At 44.3% G+C, this 23228-nt stretch overlaps 2 protein-coding genes across 5 annotated transcripts in view; one reads left to right on the top strand and one right to left on the bottom strand.

The window, feature by feature from the left end:
• The window catches only part of COL14A1 (collagen type XIV alpha 1 chain), a 430812-nt gene extending 407790 nt beyond the window's left edge, over positions 1-23022 (bottom strand). For 3 of the 4 annotated variants that reach the window (XM_068237960.1, XM_068237964.1, XM_068237961.1), the window contains exons 1-2: positions 22938-23022; positions 6480-6674 (exon numbers count right to left, since the gene is read on the bottom strand). The gene's annotated coding sequence lies outside the window, so the exon portion shown is untranslated. Of the gene's footprint in view, positions 1-6479; positions 6675-12111; positions 12348-22937 lie in introns of those variants that run through there. The other variant, XM_068237962.1, reaches the window with a different exon arrangement.
• Positions 632-10297, top strand: CCN3 (cellular communication network factor 3). The gene is made up of 5 exons (XM_068237971.1): positions 632-776; positions 3219-3438; positions 4705-4956; positions 6471-6685; positions 7999-10297. Exons 1-5 carry the CDS (start codon positions 720-722, stop codon positions 8296-8298), a joined length of 1044 nt encoding a protein of 347 aa, XP_068094072.1. The 5' UTR covers positions 632-719; the 3' UTR covers positions 8299-10297.
• Positions 23023-23228: the final 206 nt, after the last annotated feature.

The following is a 23228-nucleotide window of genomic DNA, read 5'->3' as shown; positions in this document are numbered from 1 at the left end:
CAGGATAGGGCGTATCTCCCGGCATCAATGACATCCGGCGTATAAGACGACCCCTGACTTTTCAGAAGATTTTCAAGGGTTAAAAAGTAGTCTTATACGCCAGAATATACTGTACTTAATAATAATCAGGGGTAGTGCCATGAAAAGACTATCGGTGATATGAGTAAAAACTTCACTGCAAGGGGCAACCCTTGTCAGATGGCATCACACATGCCCAGGAATCCTCTCTTTTCGCTTTCAGTCCGTGGCAGCTGGAAAGAGTGTTGTCATGGTCCAGAGGTTACATAACAGCAACAAGCAATAACACGGGTACAGTAGATTAGGCCTGCCTATGCGCTCAGACCATGCCAGACGTCTGCTGGGACAGACTTGTAAGCAGCATTCCTCATTTTTACATGAGTAATCCATTCCCCCTGTCAATTCCCTGAGCTGGATGGAAATCACATTCCTCCTTGCAGGATCTTTCCGCTGATATCGCCATCTAGTGTCCATGAAGGGCAGCCTTTGTTTAGGAAAATGTTGTGGGCGGCTGGAATTTGGGAATCGTCATCCTTCCAACAGCTACCCGAGTCAGGAGGCTCCACCAATGGGGAGCCACTAGACGTAGCCGTGTTCTATATATGGAGAGGCTGTAGACACAGAGAGGGACACGGAATCTCATTCTAGCAAAGCCAGAAGTTTTCCAACTTGTCCTACGAGAAGCATTTCTACGAGACATCATGTTCTGCTGGAAGAACCTTCTCCGGGCGCTGAGCACCCTCATCCTGGTCCACGCAGTAAGTAGTAACTGAACACTTGATTGTATTTAGAACCTTGCTACAGTAGTTTGGCTCATAACTTCAAAAAAGAAAGTTACTGAAGGACAGGTGCAAGGAAGGGATGCTGTGTCTGCTTTAAAGAGACAGAATTGGTTGTGTAGTACAGCTAAGGAATAAAACATTAGGAGCAGAGATATGAGGCTAATATGGTTTCCAGTACAGGAGGAGTTAAACTCCAGTTGTTATCTATGCAAAAGAGCCATTGAGCTCCACGACTTTTAAAGTCACAGCTTCTGAAGCTTATTATCTCAAGCGTCAGTCACTGTATTGTTTTTTTTCCTTCAGAGGCCAGTTCAAAAGTTCACTAGCCTGCTCTGTAAAATCATTTAGAATGCGGAGTAGTGTGTAAACTGCAAATATTAGAGAATAGTGCAATGTTATAAAAAAACGATATAACTGAAAATAGAAATATTAGAACATTTACTTTGCTACTAATGTTCTATTCCTTATCTGTACTAGACAGCCAATTCATTATATCATATATTTTTTCGCTTCAGTGTCTCTTTAAAGGTCCAATTCTGAGTTTTTGCTTTCTATGTGGCCAGGCTGTCTTGCAATAGCCTACTAGGGCTGGCAAAGGCGATGCAAATACTTATGAGTTGATGCAGCAATATGTAAATGTTGTATGCAAATTTATACAGCTTGAAAATTGACCAATCAAGTCCCAACAAAGTTGCACCAGTCTTAATAAATCAGCCACACTAAAGATGAACTGTACTGATATAACCTAATAACGAAATTGCTTATTTTTTACAATATTACTTGATAAATTACTTAGTCAGTGTTTCCATCCTTTACCCTGATTTATATTCTAAAATGTATTACGAGTGGCAATATCTTTACTGCTGTCAGGTGCAACTCTGCAGAATGTTTGTTTACTGAGAGCTCCGAAGCCAGGGAAAATAATATCGGGTCTCCCAAATTGCTCTGGAAGGAGAATTCCGCACAGCTAAACAAATCATGGAAGGGCAAAACTATAACAATATATAGATATAGGAAGTGTTTCTGATACTGAAACCAGGAGAATTAATGTAAAAATGTGTATTCGGAATAATTTATTATATTCTTCAATAGGTCAAATGTGTTCCTATTTAAAGTGCTAATGATTCACTGATAGTTATTCGCTAAAATTTTTCTTAGAATTGCTGAAATCATTTTATTACTGAGATTTGTGAATAAACTGAAGATGTAAAACAACATTATTATTTAGTATAGATACTTATAAATGTGCACTGTTGTGTCTGTACTGGAATTTCATATATTTTGTACAGAGGCAGGGCCACATTTGTACAGCAGCTGCGTTGCTGTTAAAGAGGCCCTGTAATGATCTATAGTAGAATGTAGTAAATTATTCAGGATACCCACATTTTCCTTATTTCAGCGTTAGAAACACTTCCTATATCTACATATTTCTGTATATCTATTGGTATGTAGCCCCGCCCTCCCAATGATGCAAGTGACACCCATGCTAACCTAGAAATAAAAAACGCAAATATAAGTAAATAAATACTAGTTCTACTTACATAACAGATGTATTGTGCTATCCATGTAATAATTCCTGTGAATTTTATAAAGGAAAAGCAGAAAATCCTATTCTAGGCAGTGGCCATCTTGCTAAGCTAATTCTGACATCATATCCTCCCTGACTCTTGTTTCCATCCCCTCCCTTCTCTTGCTCATCGTGTATTCATTAGCTGCCCTCCTCCCAGAGTCTTCAGACACTCCCACTGAGGTGTACACTAACAACTGCACCATCTCCTCCAATCGCTGAGTCCCCTCAGCCTTGCTTGTAAACACAAGTGAGCAAAGGATCATGTTTTAGATAGGCTAGGCAGGGAAATAAATGGAAGAGGAGGAATATATTATAGATAAAAAGAACCCCCAGACAGCATTCAACTCTTTGGCAATGACTACTTAAGGGCCAGTGCTCCTAAAGTATGTGATAACTCCAAACCATAACAGCAGAAAAAGTTTTGCAAGTTTTGAATGCAGAATTCGTATCTTTATCACTTAATACACTCAGACCAGTTGCTGTTGAAATTTAATTTTTATGGTGACAATACTGCTTTAACCTAGGCTGTTTAGCTAGGTTTAATTTTCCTCCCAGTGGATTCTGGGATACCAGGCCTTATTTTTCACTGGCTTTGGAATTCTCAGAAACAAACATTCCACAGAGCTGTACCTGACAGCAGTAAAGATGTTCCACATGTAATACATTTCAGAATGTAAAGCGGGGGTTTTTACAGATTTTACACTAATCATACACTGACTAAATCATTTATACATGAATATTATCTACAAAAAATAAAGCAGTTTTATTCATAACGTTGTGCTGATGTAAAAATGAAAAAACAAAAAAACAAACAGTTTGAACTCAGTTTTGTTATATTTGCCTTGCAGGTAATCTGTCAAAAATGTCCATCTGAGTGTGGACTGTGCCCAGAAGAACCGCCCAACTGCGCTCCTGGTGTACCAGTCATGCTGGACGGCTGTGCCTGCTGTCCCGTGTGTGCCAGGCAGGAGGGCGAGAGCTGCTCAGAGGTTTACCCATGCCAGGAAGACCAAGGCCTGTACTGTGATGTCAGTCCCTCTGCAGGAACTGATCTCGGCACTTGTATAGGTGAGCTGGAACAGATAAACTCACAGCAGTCCAACTGAGCTCAATTCACTAAGACCAGTTTGGTAAACATTCCATGTGAGGTAAATTACCGCATGCAGTAAAATGTTTGGTTTCATTAAGATTTTCACTCATGCGGTAATAGTTTGGTAAATTATCAAACAACTTTGTGACAATTCACAAAGGTTTTTACCTCATGTGGCATTTCATTCAGGTTCTTAAAGAATCATGCAGTATTTGATTGATTATTGCAAGGCATGAAAAATACATTCTTTATTATTCTGACAAGCAAAGAGATAGTCCAAGATGCATGAAATTAACATAAAAATTCTATCAGCTCAAAAAACATTAGCATATTATTTGCCATGTTTAATTACTACACAATATTGAGGATTTGTGTTTTACAATACGGCAATTTATGGAGAAAAAGGTTTTCAGTAACTCATATCTCCCAAATTTTTGAGATGAGAAAGAGGGACACTTAAGCCACGCCCCTGATCACACCCCTGCCACGCCCCTAGGCACGTCCTCCAGCACACCCCTAGTCACGCATACCATAACAAGATTTCATAAGAAAAATATGTTGTTTTATAATTCGAACCACACTGGTCCTTTCAATCCTGGTTCATTTTCCTTCATATTAACATTTAAAAATTAGTAATATATCAATTTAAAGGATGGGAATAAAGTTTAGAGTCAATCAAACACATTTTTTAGTAGAGAAACACATATATTTACATAGAAAGAGGGACTAAGTCCTGAAAGAGGGACAAATGAGGAGAAAAGAGGGACAGAGGGACAGGGCTGCCAAAGAGGGACTGTCCCTCCAAAAGAGAGACAGTTGGGAGCTATGCTAACTTTCTAACTTTCCTGAATAGTTTAATTAAGTTTCCCAGGTTGGAGATAAATACCGAACATCTCACTTGTTTTACCGCATGTATTGTTCTCTAAAAATTGACATTTATGAGGTATTTACCTAACCAGTGAATTTACCTCACAAGTTTGATCATTCTAGTTTTCCATGTAATAACAGTCTTTGTGAAATGACATTTGTGAGGTATTTACCTAACCAGTGAATTTACCTCACAAGTTTGATAATCTTAGTTTTCCATGTGGTAACAGCCTTTGTGAATTGACAAAATGTTCAGAAAATTCAGCTGTTTTCTGCTTTACCGCATGTGGTAATGCTTTGAGCCTTGCCTCTCATTGGCCTGTCATTATCATGCCAATAACCAATGCTGTTTGGTCTTGTCTCCCTGTGTCCTGCAGCTCTGGAAGCTGACAAGTGCGTGTTCAATGGAGTGGTGTACAACGAGGGTGACTCCTTCCAGCCCAGCTGTAAATATCACTGTTCCTGCCGGGCTGGACAGATCAACTGTGTACCCAAGTGCAACAACGACCTCATGCTGTCCACCCCCGAGTGTCCTAACCCCATCAAAGTAAAAGTGCCCGGCGAGTGCTGCGAGAAGTGGGTCTGTGACTCCAGAGAGGAGGTGTCCATTGGTGGCTATGCAATGGCTGGTAAGAATCATTTCCCTAGTTCTCCCTCCGCAAACACTTTGTGATAGACCTTGAGTTTATCTCTGTAGCCAATATTAATATAACAAAAACACTTGATTCAACTGAAAGAATTTCAAATGCAGAAGAATAGGACAGGCTGTGTTTAGAAAAAGAAAACACAAATGAAACAAATTTCTAAGGCAATTTAAAATGAATCTAAATCACTGGTTTTGGATTGAGTTTTAGGCTGGAGTTAAAACTGAGTGGCCTGCTTTCCTCACTAAACTGCTTTTATTGGCTGTCAGCATTTCTAGTGCTGTGATTGGAGACAGGATTGGCTAGCTTCGTGAGAGTTGGCCAATTGGAGCAGCTTACTGAGACAGGATTGGGCGGGCACTACTCAGTCCATAAAAGGGTTGGTCAGCAGGTTGGGCCATGTTTTACAGCTCTGTCCGTGTTATACCTCCTTAAATTTGAATAGTATGATGATGTCCTATCAGTCAGCAGCATCTCCCATACAGCCTGCTGTGAACTCCTTTGGGTTATTTCAAATGATATGAAATACCAGATAGTAAAAACAAGTTGTTAAGTTTTTGAAGCCTTGACCTAAGAATGTAACTTTTGAACCAAGGTCCTAATATGAACATATTCCCATGTGCTGGGGATACTTTGCCCCATCTGTTAATTTATCCTTGTTTGTAGTGTCGTAAACTGTGCCAGTAAGTTCAGGGCAAATTCAACTGTCAGGACAGCCACTCAGGACCTAGATACGAGCTTAAAGTGTACCCGAGATGACATGTGACATGATGAGATAGACGTGTATATACAGTGGCAAGCATACAGACACCTATGATGTGCTCATTTTTTTTTTCCCTGCCTGAAATAGTTAATATTCAACTATGGAAGTGACCGTTTTTCTCCAGTCGGGATCCAGTTGGGCTGATAACAAATTAATAATAATTCGAACATTTGTATAGCACTTTTCTCTTGTCAGACTCAAAACGCTCAAGAGCTGCAGCCACTGGGACGCGCTCAAGAGGCCACCCTGCAATGTCAGGGAGTCTTAGCTTGAACTCCTTACTGAATAGGTACTGACCATAGCCAGGATTCAAACCCTGGTCTCCCATGTCAACATTCAGCCAAATTACAGCTATAAAACACTTTCCTAAGCAGATAACTGGGCTTCTGATTGCAAAGGATAGATAAAAAATGTCAATAGCTCATGTATTTCTGCTCTGGGACTCTTGAGACACTGCAATTGAGCAGAGTTAATAAAACATTAAATCTACTTTGCAAATGTTTATATGCAAAATAAAACTGCAGGATTCTAAAAAAAAAAAATAATAATAAATAAAAAGGTAATTTTTTTTAGGAGTAGGAGGACAGATCCAATTGTTTATCTCATCAGTTTATTTTTTATCTTGGATTCACATTAAGTTAGTGACTCTGTTAGTTAATGTTACTTTAGCTCAAGGTAAATTTGTAGATGATTATCGAGTCTGGTAATAATCTGGGTACATGTTCGTATTTTACAGCCTACAGACCTGAAGCCACGTTTGGAGTCGATGTTTCCGATACGGGCGTGAATTGCATCGAGCAGACCACAGAGTGGAGCGCCTGTTCCAAGATTTGCGGCATCGGCCACTCCTACCGGGTGACCAACCGCAACCGCCGATGCGAGATGCAGAAGCAGGTCCGTCTGTGTATGGTGCGACCCTGCGAGGAGGGCAACCAGAGGCCTGTGGAAAAGGTAAACGTTAGTAAATTGTGTTTAGACGTTTTTGCAGATTTTTATTTCATACATGACCTTATCATTACGAGATTTTACACCTGATTTAATAAGACAACGCTGAGGATTTCCCATTGGGATGATCATATGAGCCAGCAAACCTGGACTGGATCAATTAGAAATTGCCTGCAATGAGGTGGTTAGGATTTATCACTCATTCGTGGGTCAGATCACAGAAGGGGTTGCTGAGATGTGTACCGTATATACAGTATATGAATAAAGTTTGGTTCACACTAGGTCTGATGTGCTGCATTTTAAAAGAATGGGCAGCAGACTGAAAATGGATGGGTTAAAGACTGATTTGACCCGCTATGGGCTGCTTCCCACATATCCATTTTAACTTATGCGTTTCTGTCCATTGCATTACTGCTATAGACAATCCCGGCCATAATGTTTTTCTTCAGACAGCCTAACAAACCACGAGCAACCAAGTGTAAGGGCTGGGACCCACTAGGGCGTTCTTGGCAGCGTTTTACAGAGGTAGCCACCGCATCGGGGCCCTTGGGCCAGAGGGGCCCCAAAGGGCCCTCCCTCAACTTTAGTATTAGCTCTCTATTGGTTCTGTGCTCATAATAATCACTTCTATAGATACTTTGAATGATAATAATCATTAACAAACTGTTTCCATCCCCTTCTTGCACCTCTGACACTGTAGTTGGTTTTGGTGCACCGTATCAATTCCTATGTACAGAGTGCTTGGGGGGCCCCATTGTAAAACTTGCATCGGGGCTCACAACTCCTTAGCTACGCCACTGGTTAATCGCAATCGCAGGACATGCAGCATTTTGAGTGCTCAATGCTGTAGCGCTGCAAAATCACTTCAAAGCGATTTTGCAGCGATTTGCAGGGCAAGCAATTGTAAATTTAAATAAAGTTATTTATACTTACTGGGTATCAGGATGTCAGGCTTCCGTCCGTAACCTTACTTCCTAGCAGAAGAGGTCACAGGCGCTTTTCTGATTGGTCATAGAGAAGCACCTATGACCTCTTCCTTTAGGGGGCGGGGCTACGGACGGAACCCAGACACCTGGTAAGTATAATAAAGTTTATTGAAAAAATAAAAAAGCGAAAATAAAAAAGTGAATCGTTAATGGTACTGTACAGTTTTTGCAATTTTAAAGCACTGCAGCGATTCCTAATGGGTTCTAGCTCTAAGTGGTTTATAGAGAACACTTCCACCCATGCCGATACCAGTCACAGAGCCAGAGTCGTTTAATTATGTGCATAACTAACACACCAATAACATTTCTTCTCCTATGTTCTTCCCATTACAGAAAGGAAAAAGATGCACCAAGGTGAATAAAGCCGAAAAAGCCATCCATTTTGAATACAAAAATTGCGTCAGCGTTAAGAGCTACAAACCCAAGTTCTGCGGTCAATGCAGCGACGGCCGGTGTTGTACCCCACACAGCACCAGGACGGCCCAGGTGGAATTCAAGTGCCCCCAAAACAGGGTGATGAAGAAACCCGTCATGTTCATCAACACCTGCGTGTGCCACAACAACTGCCCCCGAGACACCAGCCTCCTGCAGACAGACAACGCCATGTTCCCAGGGCTCAGGAGATGGTTATAAGGACAAAGATTACGACAGTTACCATCACAGTGTTACAGTTCTAAACTTTGGCGATAAGGAACTTTAATTACATAAACTCTTCACAGATGCCAAAGGAGATAGAGTGTGAATATTACATATTTTTTTTATAACTGCCAGATATTTAAAATAAGTATTAATTTAAGAAAAAAATGAAAATTCATGGATTGTTTTTTCTAAAGTACATAAGCTGTAAATATGGTAATTTAAAGTTGATTTTTTTTAAAGCTACCGTCCACACACAGGTTTTTTTTCAGTAACCTTCCCAATTCCCCTCCCCCTAGTTTTGGTCTGTAATGAAATTTAAATAAAAAGGCAAGCACAGTGGCCAACATTCTTGCCTTGCAGCGTTAGTGTCCCACGGGTAAGTTTTGGCCCGGACACTGCATATTTTTTGTATATTCTCTCCACAGTTCACCTGGCTTCTCCAAACACTGGCCCTAGACATTTGTAAGAAAAATAGACTGTGGGCCCATTTCCATTGTCTCAGGTGCAATTTGAGTACGGTCGTGGACATGAAGTTTTAATTTGTGAAAACTCATGCGTTTTTATGCGCGGTTTGTATGCAAATTTTTGCATCTGATTAGCAATCTCCGTAGCTACAGGACATCACTGTGACTACACAGGGAACAGGAAGAAGCATGTTAGATTGGATATCGGATACAAAAATTTGCATTTGAGACCACTGACTGTCATTACATGTGATTTGCATGGGTGGTGAGAAAATCTGCAGCAAGCAGTTGGAACGGATTACATAAATCGCATTCAATGGAAACTGCTTCATCGAAACTGCATTGGTGTCGGTGCTAATGCGAGCTTAGCCCTTAGACTGTCACAGAGGCATTAGGGGGTATATTCACTAAACTGCGGTAATCAGAATAACATGCACAAAGCCTTACCGGGTGATGAGTATAGCAGAATGCAATATATTACAATACATTGCATGCAATTCATTATACTTTACTCATTATGCGTAGGACTTCGCGCAAGTAATTCTGATTAGTACGGTTTAGTGAAAATACCTTAGATTTCTCCTGAGGGACAGTTAGTAAAATATTCAGTGCACTCTACTGCAGAAAAAGCTGGGAGAAAGGGCGTGGCAAAGCTGCCTTTCACAAGCCCTACCAATCAGGACACAGAAGGACATTCTCTCTCATTGGAGTCAGCAGTGGGGGCGGGGCAAGGCCACTGGGAAGAGGAGTTTGGTCGGCCCAGGTTTCTGAGTTTCCAAATGGGAGTTGAGCCATCACTGGGGTAGCCTATGCAGCAGCAGCTGTCAAATCCTATAGATTAAATATTTAATTTTTAAACTGATTAATTTATTGAGCAAGGTTTGGGGGGGGGGGGGTAGAACCAATGAGGGTTGAGAGGTGCTTTAAATTCACATATTTCAAAGAGTAGTTTCTGTCTACGGAACGTTTATTTGAAATGTGATGCAAAATCACAATTAGCAGTGCTTAGGCACATGTATTTGCCATAATCCCATGGAAATAACCATTATCAGCACTTGAGCCTTGGTACAGCCTGAAGAACAAACGCAACAACAACATGCTTGGGGCAGATTTTCAAACACTCTGCTCTGGTTTCTGTCCGACAAACTTCAGCCAACTGCATCCCAAAAGCATGAGTAGGACCTCTAGAGTCTGTGGTAACGAGACCAGTTATGAGTGTTTGAAAAGTAAATTGATTCCAGGCTTCCATTGACTTGTTTTTACAGCTGTTCTACCCATTGAGAGTCTGGGGGAAGCGGCTTGCGAGAGCCCCTCCCCGCAGGTCCCCAGTAGTATGGGGTAAAAGATTATCACAGTGCTCCTGCATAATGAATGACTCTGTTGTTCAGAATTTTTATACTGGATTGTGAGCTCAACAACTTAGCTTCAGTTCTGTTTTATGATTTTGTATAATATTTATGTCTATTTTTGTGTTTTGTTTTTTCATTTTGATGTACAGTAAATAAAATATATTTTTTCAAATAAACAAATTTCTGTTATCCTTTTTTTTTCTTAATGCCTTAAATCATATTAAAAAAATGAAATGTAAATCTGTGGCTGCATGACGCCTGTACAGCAGTGAGTTAGAAACAGTGGCTTCAATTCACACTGCATCACCGCAGCCGGTAAAACAGAAAACAGCTGATTTTACCGAACATTTTGTGACATTAGGAAAAAAAGTTGAAATCACAGAACGTAGTATTTTACTGAACGTGACTTAGTGAATTGAAACCACTATATACCTCCCAACTTTCTGGGATAAGAAAGAGGGACACCTTAAATGATACGAGAGCCCAAACATGCATGCGCCGATTGCTCCCGGCTGGGGGTCCCCATACTGATGTATAAATGCCGTCAGAGTTTGCGTGCTATAGTGTCCAGCCCGGCCAGAAAGCGGCAATGCTTCTGACACGGCCGACCAGAAGACGGGGTCACGGGATAATTGTAGCTACAGGAGGGGACAGAAAGGAGAACGGGGGGAGCGGTGAGCATCAGGACAGCTCACCATACCGGCTTGCCCCCCCCCTGCAGGCATGGGCTCACAAGTAGTCACAAGCCCCCAAGGACTCGAATACGTGATTTAAATGAGGCTTAATTGCCTCAGCTGTGCAGCTGGGTGACAAGGGGTTAGTTACCCATAAGTCCGTCATCCTCCGAGCTCCAAACAGCTTGCACGTGTCCTATTGGACGCGTTGCAAGACTCACTACGCGCACTTCCTCCTTCCGGCTTGAAGGAGGAAGTGCACGTAGACATGCCCATGCCACACCTCTAGACACGCCCCTGCCACACCCCTAGTCATGCATACCACAAAGAATATAAGCAAAATATGTAGTTTTATAATTCATACATATCACACTGGTCCTTTTAGGTTTCCTTAACCACCTTGGTGTTACGGACGAGCTCAGCTCGTCCAGTAACACCGCGGTGGATTGCTCAGGCCCTGGTGGGCCGATTTGAATAATTTTTTTATTGAAACATGCAGCTAACACTTTGCTAGCTGCGTGTTTTTCCGCTCGCCGCCACTGTTTGCCGCCGATCCGCCACTACCCGCTGCGAAAGAGGGCGCCCCCGCAGACCCCTTGCGCAGCCTGGCCAATCACCAATCATCAGAATGCTAGGGAGGTTAATATTCACATTTGGAAATAAGAAACACATCAATTTAAAGTATGGGTTTAAAGTTTAGAATAAATTAAACACATTTTTAAGTAGAAAATACAAATTTTCACATATATATTTACATCAGTCATGAAAGAGGAACAAAGGGAGACGAAAGAAGGAAAGAGGGATTGGGTTCCGAAAGAAGGACAGTTGGGAGCTATGCTACTGTGTGGACAATATAGAGGACATCTCTATCATTGCTTACATTTGTTTTGCTATTGTTGCAAACCAACACTGACACCAGCTGCTGCTGCTGTTTTGGCTTTTACTGTTGAGTAGCATTATACAGGCCACGGGTGAGCTATAAAGCAGCAGTGCTGGGTATATGCCTGGCATGTCCAGGACGTAAAACAATATGGATCTATACTTGCTGTCCTGAACTGATGCATTGTGGGATAACTTTCTGCTCATATGAATCTGGGCACTTGCAAATATCTTTTATTTTAAGAAGGCACAGTTGTACTTGGCATCACTTTTTCAGAGGGGGGGAGGGGGGGGACTTTTTAGTGTCATTTTTAAACTCCTTAGCGGTAACCTCGAGTCAGGCTCAGGTCAGAAATCCGCAGCTCAGAGTGGAAACCCCTAGCCTGACTCGTGGTAGCCGCCAGGAGGTATGGAGAGCAGCGTGGCAGCGTTTTGACTCACCTCTCCCAGGATCGCTGGCAGCCATTCTTCTTCTGGCCCTTGGAGGCTCTTGATTCCCATTGGTGAGATTGCTAGACTGTCGTCATGACAACAGAGGGAAATCTCACTTCAGATCTCACTACTGTATAGGATTAGAGCACCACCCAGGGGTAAAAGAGTGTGATTTTCTGCTATGGTGCGGGCATGTGGAAAACCATTGGGTCCCTCTAAACGCACATTTTTAAGATGTTCAGGGCCTCTCAAAGCTGAAAAAAAACAACAACCCCAACACACATTTTTAAAGGACACCCGAGGCAAAAATAAACTAATGAAATAAACGATTGTATATATCTTCCTTCTCCTAAAAATGAATTTTTAAGATATTCCACAGTTTTATTTTATGCTTAAATCTACTTTTTAAGTTTTAACTGTTTTATTGTTTTTTCTCAATGACACATTCATTGAAGTATGCCAGAGCTAAAATCTATGAACTAGTGCCCCTTTTTATCTCTTTCCTGCTCTCAGAAGCCATTATCTGCTGGGAAAGTGTTTTATAGTTGTAATTTCTTATCAGTGAGGGTCACACTGCAGTCTGACTCAGACAGGAACTGCCACCTACATACCTGATGTTTAACTCTTTCAGGTAGATAAAGAAAAATAAAGGAATACAGCATAGTGATTTGTGTGCTTGGTACTGTACATACCCATGTCTATCTCATCACGTCACATGTCGCCTCGGGTATCCTTTAAGATGACCAAGGCCTCCTCAAAACTGAAAAAAAAACCAGTCCCAACAGTTGTGCCCTGCATTTACGTGTAGAGCAGCCGCACCATCAGAAGCGCTGGTCCGTGGACCCATTCTCTCTCTCCGTTATTGTTGCAGAGCAGCATGCAGCAGAATGTCACCAGGTGGCACTGTCCTCTCTTTACTGCCGTCTGCTGTGCTGCACCAAACTTCTTACAGCTCCTGATGCGTAGCAACATTGGGTGCTGTACGGAGGATGAAGCAATACAGCAGATGGCAGTTAGGAGAGGATGGTGCTAACTGGTGACCATCTGCTGCATGCTGCCCTGCATGAATGAAACTAGAGAGAGAGGATAGGCCCAGGGACAAGTTTAAAACAGCGCATGAACCGGCACTGGGCCGGGGTTTGGGGACCGGTGATCTACAACACCTCTAGCTAGCAAGTCCTACCATACACCAATATCAGTCTATCTATGCCTTCCAATGAAGATAATGACATTTTGAAACAGGTGTTAATTATGGACTAGTCCATCTCCTCATGAGAGATTCTCAAGGTTTTCTTTGTTTTCAAATGCAATTCCTGAACGGCAGTTGCTAACTCTAAATACCAAAATAGTAAGATACCAGCCAGTCTCCCTTCTCACTTGTACACTATTTTGCCAGTTAGATCAGTCCAAAACCTGTCAGTTCAGTGAGATTTTAACTGCTCACTGGTTGTTGTTTTTTTGCTATAGTAGTTGTTTTTTTTTTGCTATAGTCGCCCTTTAAAGAGAATCTGTATTGTTAAAATCACACAAAAGTAAACATACCAGTGCGTTAGGGGACATCTCCTATTACCCTTTGACACAATTTTGCCGCTCCTCGCCGCATTAAAAGTGGTAAAAACAGTTTTAAAAAGTTTGTTTATAGACAAACAAAATGGCCACCAAAACAGGAAGTAGGTTGATGTACAGTATGTCCACACATAGAAAATACATCCATACACAAGCAGGCTGTATACAGCTTTCCTTTTGAATCTCAAGAGATCATTTGTGTGTTTCTTTCCCCCTGCAGCTATCTTCCACTGAAGTGTCAGGCTGTTTCTTCCTGCAGAGTGCAGACAGCTCTGCCTGTATGTAATTCCTCAGTATGTGAAAGCCCAGCCAGCTCAGAGGAGGATTTATCCAGCTTGTAAAAGATAAGAGAGAAGCTGCCCTAATCTAAATAACACACAGGCAGTGTGCAGAGAGGGGCCTGGAGGGGGGAGATGCATCACAGAACCACAACACTGAAGAACTTGGCAGCCTTCCAGACACAGGCCGACAAGTCTGACAAGAGAGAGATAAGTTGATTTATTACAGAGATGGTGATAGTAGAACGTGCTGCAGTAAGCCAGAACACATTAGAATAGCTTTTGGAACTTGTAGGATGATAAAAAACAGGATGCAATTTTTGTTACGGAGTCTCTTTAAGATTATTTGATGCTAGTCTCGCATCCTTATTGGCCACCCTGAAGATTTCAGGAGGTGACACTCACATCCTGCACTAAAAGCCGCTGCTGCACCATAGCAGCAATCAGTCAAGAAACGTTAAAAAAAGGTGTAAAAAGGATTTTTTTTTCTTTAAGTGAACCAGAGATGAAGCACCCTCATGTATTTGACCATATATATCAGTGGGAACATTAGAGAAAACACATACCCTGCTCACTGTTTCATTCTTCACTGCTCAGCCTGCTTGTTATCAGCCCTGATAAAATCCCTGACTGAGCATTCAGTCTGGCTTTGCTCAGTAATCATTATAGCTGAGCCAGAAGGGGGCAGGCTTGGGCTTGAAAAGACATCAGAAAAGACAGACTGAGCTATAAAGATTCCTGAGCAAAGCCAGACTGAATGCTCAGTAGGGGATTCTTATCAGAGGTGATAACAAGCAGGCTGAGCAGTAAAGGATGAAGCAAAGAGCAGGGTAGGTGTTTTCTCTAATGTTCCAATTGATACAGCGGGAAGCAAAAGTTTGGGCAACCTTGTTAATTGTCATGATTTTCCTGTATAAATCGTTGATTGTTATGATAAAAGATGTCAGTTAAATATATCATATAGAAGGCACACACAGTGATATTTGAGAAGTGAAATGAAGTTTATTGGATTTACAGAAAGTGCGCAATAATTGTTTTAATAAAATTAGGCAGGTGCATAAATTTGGGCACTGTCGTCATTTTATTGATTCCAAAACCTTTAGAACTAATTATTGGAACTCAAATTGGCTTGGTAAGCTCAGTGACCCCTGACCTACACAGGTGAATCCAATAATGAGAAAGAGTATTTAAGGGGGTCAATTGTATGTTTTTCTCCTCTTTCAATTTTCTCTGAAGAGTATCAACATGGGGGTCTCAAAACAACTCTCAAATGACCTGAAGACAAAGATTGTTCACCATCATGGTTTAGGGGAAGGATACAGAAAGTTGCCTCAGGGATTTCAGCTGTCTGTTTCCACAGTTAGGAACATATTGAGGAAATGGAAGACCACAGGCTCAGTTCAAGTTCACGCTCAAAGTGGCACACCAAGAAAAATCTCGGATTAACAGACGCAACGAATGGTGAGAACAGTCAGAGTCAACCCACAGACCAGCACCAAATACCGACAACATCATCTTGCTGCAGATGGAGTCACTGTGCATCGTTCAACCTTTCGGCGTACTTTACACAAGGAGATGCTGTATGCAATAGTGATGCAGAGGAAGCCTTTTCTCCACCCACAGCACAAACAGAGCCACTTGAGGTATGCTAAAGCGCATTTGGACAAGCCAGCTTCATTTTGGAATAAGGTACTGTGGACTGATGAACTAAAATTGAGTTATTTGGGCATAACAAGGGGTATTATGCATGGAGGAAAAACAACACAGCAGTCCAAGAAAAACACCTGCTACCTACAGTAAAATATGGTGGTGGTTCCATCATGCTGTGGGGCCGTGTGGCCAGTTCAGGGACTGTGAATCTTGTCAAAGTTGAGGGATGCATGGATTCCACTCAGTATTAGCAGATTCTGGAGACCAATGCCTAGGAATCAGTGACAAAGCTGAAGTTGCGCCGGGGCTTGATCTTTCAACAAGACAACAACCCTAAACACTGCTCAAAATCCACTAAGGCATTCATGCAGAGGAACAAGTACAACGTTCTGGAATGGCCATCTCAGTCCCCAGACCTGAATATAATTTAAAATCTATGGTGTGAGTTAAAGAGAGCTGTCCACGCTCGGAAGCCATCAAACCTGAATGAACTACAGATGTTTTGTAAAGAGGAATGGTCGAAAATACCTTCAAGCAGAATCCAGACTCTCATTGGAACCTACAGGAAGCGTTTAGAGGCTGTAATTTCTGCAAAAGGAGGATCTACTAAATATTGATTTCATTTCTTTTTTGTGGTGCCCAAATTTATGCACCTGCCTAATTTTGTTTAAACAATTATTGCGCACTTTCTGTAAATCCTAAACTTCATTTCACTTCTCAAATATCTCTGTTTGTGTCTCCTATATATTTAACTGACATTTTTTATCGTAACAACCAGCGATTTATACAGGAAAATCATGACGATTAACAAGGTTGCCCAAACTTTTGCATCCCACTGTATATATGGTACAATACATGAGGGTGCTTCGTCTCTGGTTCACTTTAAAGTTAAAGTGACAGCATCACATTAAAAACTAAAGTGTTTTCCCCCCTGTAGTGAAGTGTTAACCCTGACCAAACTAATTAACCCCTTGTGTTACCGATATTTGGCCTCAAGATTCGTGGACACCTGTGATTGCTGCTGCCCACAGCATTCCGACGCAATCACTAGGGCAACAGAATGGCGCAGACCCTGCAAGTACTTCCGGGTCAGCTCTATTCTGATGTGAACAAGCCGGGATTTACGAGAAGACACTGCGTAAGAACGGCAGAAGTGACAGGATGGAAAACAGAACGCAGAAATGATAGAGTAGGTAAGTAATGATGTATTGGGGTTTTCAATTCCGGCGAGCTACTCTATCAGCAAATATACCCATCTGTACACTCACATTGCAGCTCCACTGCACTCTAAACTGAGCTGTTACCTATGCTGTAAAGAAGCGTTATTAGGGACAGATTGGATGCGCATGTTATGTGCCCCTTGTTGCCATGCAGCCCTCATGTTCTTTGCCCCCTGTTGCCATGCAGCCCTCATGTTCTGTGCCCCGTTGCCATGCAGCCCTCATGTTACTGTTAAGCTTGGAGGTGTAATCTCCACAGTCAGCATACAACACATAAGCTGACGTGAAGGAGGTACACACACCGGCACAAGGGATCAGGATATCCCCAGTTTAGTGGAGGAGAGGACTGACTCCAATAGGAGATTGTGGTGCACAGAGCCGGTGCAGATCCGAACAGCCACAAACAACACTTTCGTAATAACGTCTCAGCGCAAAGTAGCGCTGAGCGCATAAACCAGGACTGAGGAGATCAGAACAAGTAGACAGAATGAACGCTTGCTAGCTAGCGGCTACTTAGCGACAGCAAGCGTCCAAAACCAGACAGACTGGAATAAGGCAGCCAATGCGTTGCGGCGATGGCGTGCCTCACAAAGACAGGACAGAATAGTCAGAAAATAGCAGGATCAAGATAGATGAACGTAACACAGATAAATATACAATAAGTATGATTTCCTAGCGTATTACAATTACAGCTATCAATGAAACTATTCGTAACGTCTGACTAACATATGTATATATCGGCAATGAACCGATATATGACATAAGCAGGAACTCTGACTAAGACTGGAGTAATACAGGGAACAGGACTCAGAAGGATTCGCTATCTCTTCGCAGAGATGAACGCAATCCACAAACAGGACCAGGAACAGGATAACTAGCTCAGCGTGCTGGAACGCTGACTAACGGAACACAGGATATAAACAGTTCGTGTACGTATACACCCAGTGGATTGGCGTACAGCCCACGTTTTCCCATTATTTAAGAAGGGCAAAAAATCAGATCCAGGAAATTATAGACCTGTAAGCTTAACATCAGTTGTATGCAAACTATTTGAGGGGTTACTAAGAGATACTATACATGACTTCATAGTAGAAAATAATCTTATTTCTCAGCATCAACATGGGTTTACTAAAGACAGGTCCTGTTTGACTAACATGCTCAGCTTTTATGAGGTAGTGAATGCTAATATGGATATTGGGAATGCTGTAGATGTGATATACTTAGACTTTGCTAAGGCATTCGACACTGTTCCCCACAAAAGTCTGGTGCAAAAGATGAGGAGGCAAGGACTGGGGAAGAGTCTGTGTGCTTGGATAGGGAACTGGCTAATGGACAGAAAACAAAGAGTTGTGGTCAATGGATCATACTCAAAATGGGAGACTGTTAGCAGTGGGGTCCCACAGGGGTCTGTACTGGGTCCAGTGCTCTTCAATTTATTTATTAATGACCTAGTGGATACAGTAGTGAGCAATGTTGCTATTTTTGCAGATGATACAAAATTGTGCAGAATCATCAACTCTAAGGAAGATAGTGTTATATTGCAACAGGATCTGGATAGGATGGCTATATGGGCACATACATGGCAGATGAAATTCAATGTTGACAAATGTAAAGTCATGCATTTTGGTCGTACCAATGGTCTAACACCATACAAAATAAATGGGATACAGTTGGGGACATCAAACTTGGAGAAGGACTTAGGAGTACTCATCGACAACAAGTTAAATAATCGTACTCAATGCCAAGCCGCTGCAGCTAAAGCTAACAAAATTTTGGGATGCATTAAAAGGGAAATAAAAACTCGAGATGCTAGCATAATATTGCCCCTGTTTAACTCTCTAGTAAGGCCACATCTGGAATATGGAATTCAGTTCTGGGCACCACATTACAAAAAAGATATTGCAGTTTTAGAGCAGGTGCAGAGACGAGCAACAAAATTGATACGTGGGATGGAAGGTCTCACTTACCAAGAAAGGTTAGATAAACTGGGTTTATTTAGTCTAGAGAAAAGACGCCTTAGAGGAGATCTAATTAACATGTATAAATACATCAGAGGGCAATATAATAGCTTGGCGGATGTGCTTTTTGTCCCTAGGCCTTCTCAAAGGACTAGAGGACATGATCTGCGCATGGAGGAAAAACGTTTTAGCCATTTATTTAGGAAAGGGTTCTTTACAGTAAGAGTGATTAAGATGTGGAATGCATTGCCACAGGAAGTCGTTATGGCAAACTCTATACCTGCATTTAAAGGGGGCTTAGATGCTTTCCTTGCGTTGAATGACATCCATGGCTACAATTACTAGGTAATGCCAATGATGTTGATCCAGGGATTTTATCTGATTGCCATCTGGAGTCGGGAAGGAATTTTTACCTTGTAAGGGTTTTTTCGCCTTCCTCTGGATCAACAGGGATATGTGAGGGAGCAGGCTGGAGTTGTACTTTGTACTGGTTGAACTCGATGGACGTATGTCTTTTTTCAACCAAAGTAACTATGTAACTATGTATACATCAGCGACACTGATGTATCAACGTAACACGAATTCAAGGAAAATAACAAAATGCGCAAGTATGCGTATATATTGGCGATGAACCAATATATGATACAAGACAAGCAAGTAACAACTTCTAGAACAAGAGCAGAACTAGGAGGACTCGCTGACCCCTTCGCAGGAGTCAGCGCAGTCCACACGGACCAGGAACGAGGTGGGGCACGAGCAGAGTAACAGATAGAATCTGAGACTATGGTAGCCCATGAGACATTGCAGGAAGCAGTTCTTTATACTGAGGTCATCCAATGGGAGCAGACCTGCAGATTCCCACACAAGTGAATGGTAATTAATCACAGGCTGATAGCAGGAAAAGGCAGACAATGATATGCAGCCTGCAGGAAAGGGACTGCCCCTCCACTGCAGCAGACAATGTTTGTTTACACAAGAGCATGTTAAACTGTCATTAATTTCAGAGTGACTGCAGATGGAATCAGCAACTAGTTTAAGTGCAAACCAAACTATGCAAGAAAATGCATGTAATGACATCAGAACTGCTTGGGTTACAATACCACTGCAGCCAGCAGTAAACGCTGCAGACATGATCATAACAGTTACATGCCCCCTGTCACCATGCAGCCCTCATGTTACATGCCCCCTGTCACCATGCAGCCCTCATGTTACATGCCCCCTGTCACCATGCAGCCCTCATGTTACGTATCTCCTGTCACCATGCAGCCCTCATGTTACATGCCCCCTGTCACCATGCAGCCTTCATGTCACGTATCTCCTGTCACCAGGCAGCCTTCATGTTACATGCCCCCTGTCACCATGCAGCCCTTTTGTTATGTGCCCCCTGTTACCATGCAGCCCTCATATTACATGGGGCATCACGGGCCATCACCATGCAGCCCTCATGTTACGTGCCCTCTGTCACCATGCAGCCATCATGTTACGTGCCCCGTCACCATGCAGCGCTCATGTTACGCGTCTCCTGTTACCATGCAGCCTTCATGTTACGTGTCTCCTGTCACCATGCAGCCCTCATGTTACGGGCCCCCTGTCACCATGCAGCCCTCATGCTATGTGCCGCCTGTCACCATGCAGCCTTCATGTTACGGGCCCCTGTCACCATGCAGCCCTCACGTTACGTTCCCTCTGTCACCATGCAGCCTTCATGTTACGTGTGTTCTGTCACCATGCAGCCCTCATATTATGTGCCCCCTGTCACCATGCAGCCCTCATGTTACGTGCCCGTCACCATGCAGCCTTCATGTTACGTGCCCGTCACCATGCAGCCTTCATGTTACGCGTCTCCTGTCACCATGGAGCCCTCATGCTATGTGCCCCCTGTCACCATGCAGCCCTCACGTTACGTGCCCTCTGCCACCATGCAGCCTTCATGTTTCGTGTGTCCTGTCACCATGCAGCTCTCATGTTATGTGCCCTCTGTCACCATGCAGCCCTCATGTTACGTGCTCCCAGTCACCATGCAGCCTTCATGTTACGTGCCCCCTGTCACCATGCAGCCCTCATGTTACGTGCCCCCTGTCACCATGCAGCCCTCATGTTACGTACCCCGTCACCATGCAGCCCTCATGTTATGTGCCCCGTCACCATGCAGCCCTCATGTTACGAGCCCCCTGTCACCATGCAGCCCTCATGTTACGTGCCCCCTGTCACCGTGCAGCCCTCATGTTACGTGCCCATCACCGTGCAGCCCTCATGTTACGTGCCCGTCACCGTGCAGCCCTCATGTTACGTGCCCCTGTCACCATGCAGCCCTCATGTTACGTGCCCCCTGTCACCATGCAGCCCTCATGTTACGTGCCCCCTGTCACCAGGCAGCCCTCATGTTACGTGCCCCCTGTCACCATGCAGCCCTCATGTTACGTGCCCCTGTCACCATGCAGCCCTCATGTTACGTGCCCCCTGTCACCATGAAGCCCTCATGTTACGTGCCCCCTGTCACCAGGCAGCCCTCATGTTACGTGCCCCCTGTCACCATGCAGCCCTCATGTTACGTGCCCCTGTCACCATGCAGACCTCATGTTACGTGCCCCCTGTCACCATGCAGCCCTCATGTTATGTGCCCCCTGTCACCAGGCAGCCCTCATGTTACGTGCCCCGTCACCATGCAGCCCTCATGTTACGTGCCCTCTGTCACCATGCAGCCTTCATGTTACGTGTGTCCTGTCACCATGCAGCCCTCATGTTATGTGCCCTCTGTCACCATGCAGCCCTCATGTTACGTGCTCCCTGTCACCATGCAGCCTTCATGTTACGTGCCCCCTGTCACCATGCAGCCCTCATGTTACGTGCCCCCTGTCACCATGCAGCCCTCATGTTACTTGCCCCGTCACCATGCAGCCCTCATGTTACGTGCCCCCTGTCACCATGCAGCCCTCATGTTACGAGCCCCCTGTCACCGTGCAGCCCTCATGTTACGTGCCCCCTGTCACCGTGCAGCCCTCATGTTACGTGCCCCCTGTCACCGTGCAGCCCTCATGTTACGTGCCCGTCACCGTGCAGCCCTGATGTTACGTGCCCCTGTCACCATGCAGCCCTCATGTTACGTGCCCCCTGCCACCATGCAGCCCTCATGTTATGTGCCCCGTCACCAGGCAGCCCTCATGTTACGTGCCCCCTGTCACCATGCAGCCCTCATGTTACGTGCCCCTGTCACCATGCAGCCCTCATGTTACGTGCCCCCTGTCACCATGCAGCCCTCATGTTATGTGCCCCCTGTCACCAGGCAGCCCTCATGTTATGTGCACCCTGTCACCTGCAGCCCTCATGTTACGTGCCCCGTCACCATGCAGCCCTCATGTTATGTGCCCCCTGTCACCAGGCAGCCCTCATGTTATGTGCCCCCTGTCACCATGCAGCCCTCATGTTACGTGCCCCCTGTCACCATGCAGCCCTCATGTTACGTGCCCCCTGTCACCATGCAGCCCTCATGTTATGTGCCCCGTCACCATGCAGCCCTCATGTTGCGTGCCCCGTCACCATGCAGCCCTCATGTTACGTGCCCCCTGTCACCATGCAGCCCTCATGTTATGTGCACCCTGTCACCTGCAGCCCTCATGTTACGTGCCCCGTCACCATGCAGCCCTCATGTTATGTGCCCCCTGTCACCAGGCAGCCCTCATGTTATGTGCCCCCTGTCACCATGCAGCCCTCATGTTACGTACCCGTCACCATGCAGCCCTCATGTTACGTGCCCCCTGTCACCAGGCAGCCCCCATGTTATGTGCCCCGTCACCATGCAGCCCTCATGTTGCGTGCCCCGTCACCATGCAGCCCTCATGTTACGTGCCCCCTGTCACCATGCAGCCCTCATGTTACGAGCCCCCTGTCACCATGCAGCCCTCATGTTATGTGCCCCCTGTCACCAGGCAGCCCCCATGTTATGTGCCCCGTCACCATGCAGCCCTCATGTTGCGTGCCCCGTCACCATGCAGCCCTCATGTTACGTGCCCCCTGTCACCATACAGCCCTCATGTTATGTGCCCCCTGTCACCAGGCAGCCCCCATGTTACATGCCCCCTGTCACCATGCAGCCCTCATGTTACATGCCCCCTGTCACCATACAGCCCTCATACAAACTCCACCCCTCTGCACCGGATATTCACTTCGATTTGAAGAGCGGGATTTGCCCTCATCAAACATGGCAGCAAAACAGCGACTTCCGAAACTTCCGTCCGGAAGCGGAAGTACTGAAGTTGCTCATGGCTGGTACCGGAGAGAGAGCAGCAGAGAGCGGGCCCTGGTCACCATAGCAACGGGGCCCCTGGAGGGGCGGAACCGCCGGAGCCATGAACAGGAAGAAGGGGGATAAGGGCTTCGAGAGCCCCCGGCAGTATAAACTATAAGTATCTCCAACAGGGGGTGTCTGTGTGTGGCTTACCTGTCCTGAGATACCC

The sequence above is a fragment of the Hyperolius riggenbachi genome, chromosome 5, assembly GCF_040937935.1.
Source record: "Hyperolius riggenbachi isolate aHypRig1 chromosome 5, aHypRig1.pri, whole genome shotgun sequence".
Classification (NCBI taxonomy): Eukaryota; Metazoa; Chordata; class Amphibia; order Anura; family Hyperoliidae; genus Hyperolius; species Hyperolius riggenbachi.
Note: the sequence above shows the minus strand (reverse complement) of the source record. Positions and strands in the feature narration are given on the sequence as shown.

Excerpts from the sequence above, each read along its gene's own strand:
- CCN3 (XM_068237971.1), top strand. The coding sequence starts at position 720 with ATGTTCTGCTGGAAGAACCTTCTCCGGGCGCTGAGCACCCTCATCCTG. Across the intron at positions 3,439-4,704 it reads TGATCTCGGCACTTGTATAG|CTCTGGAAGCTGACAAGTGC; the intron begins GTGAGCTGGAAC and ends TGTGTCCTGCAG. Across the intron at positions 4,957-6,470 it reads TGGTGGCTATGCAATGGCTG|CCTACAGACCTGAAGCCACG; the intron begins GTAAGAATCATT and ends CGTATTTTACAG.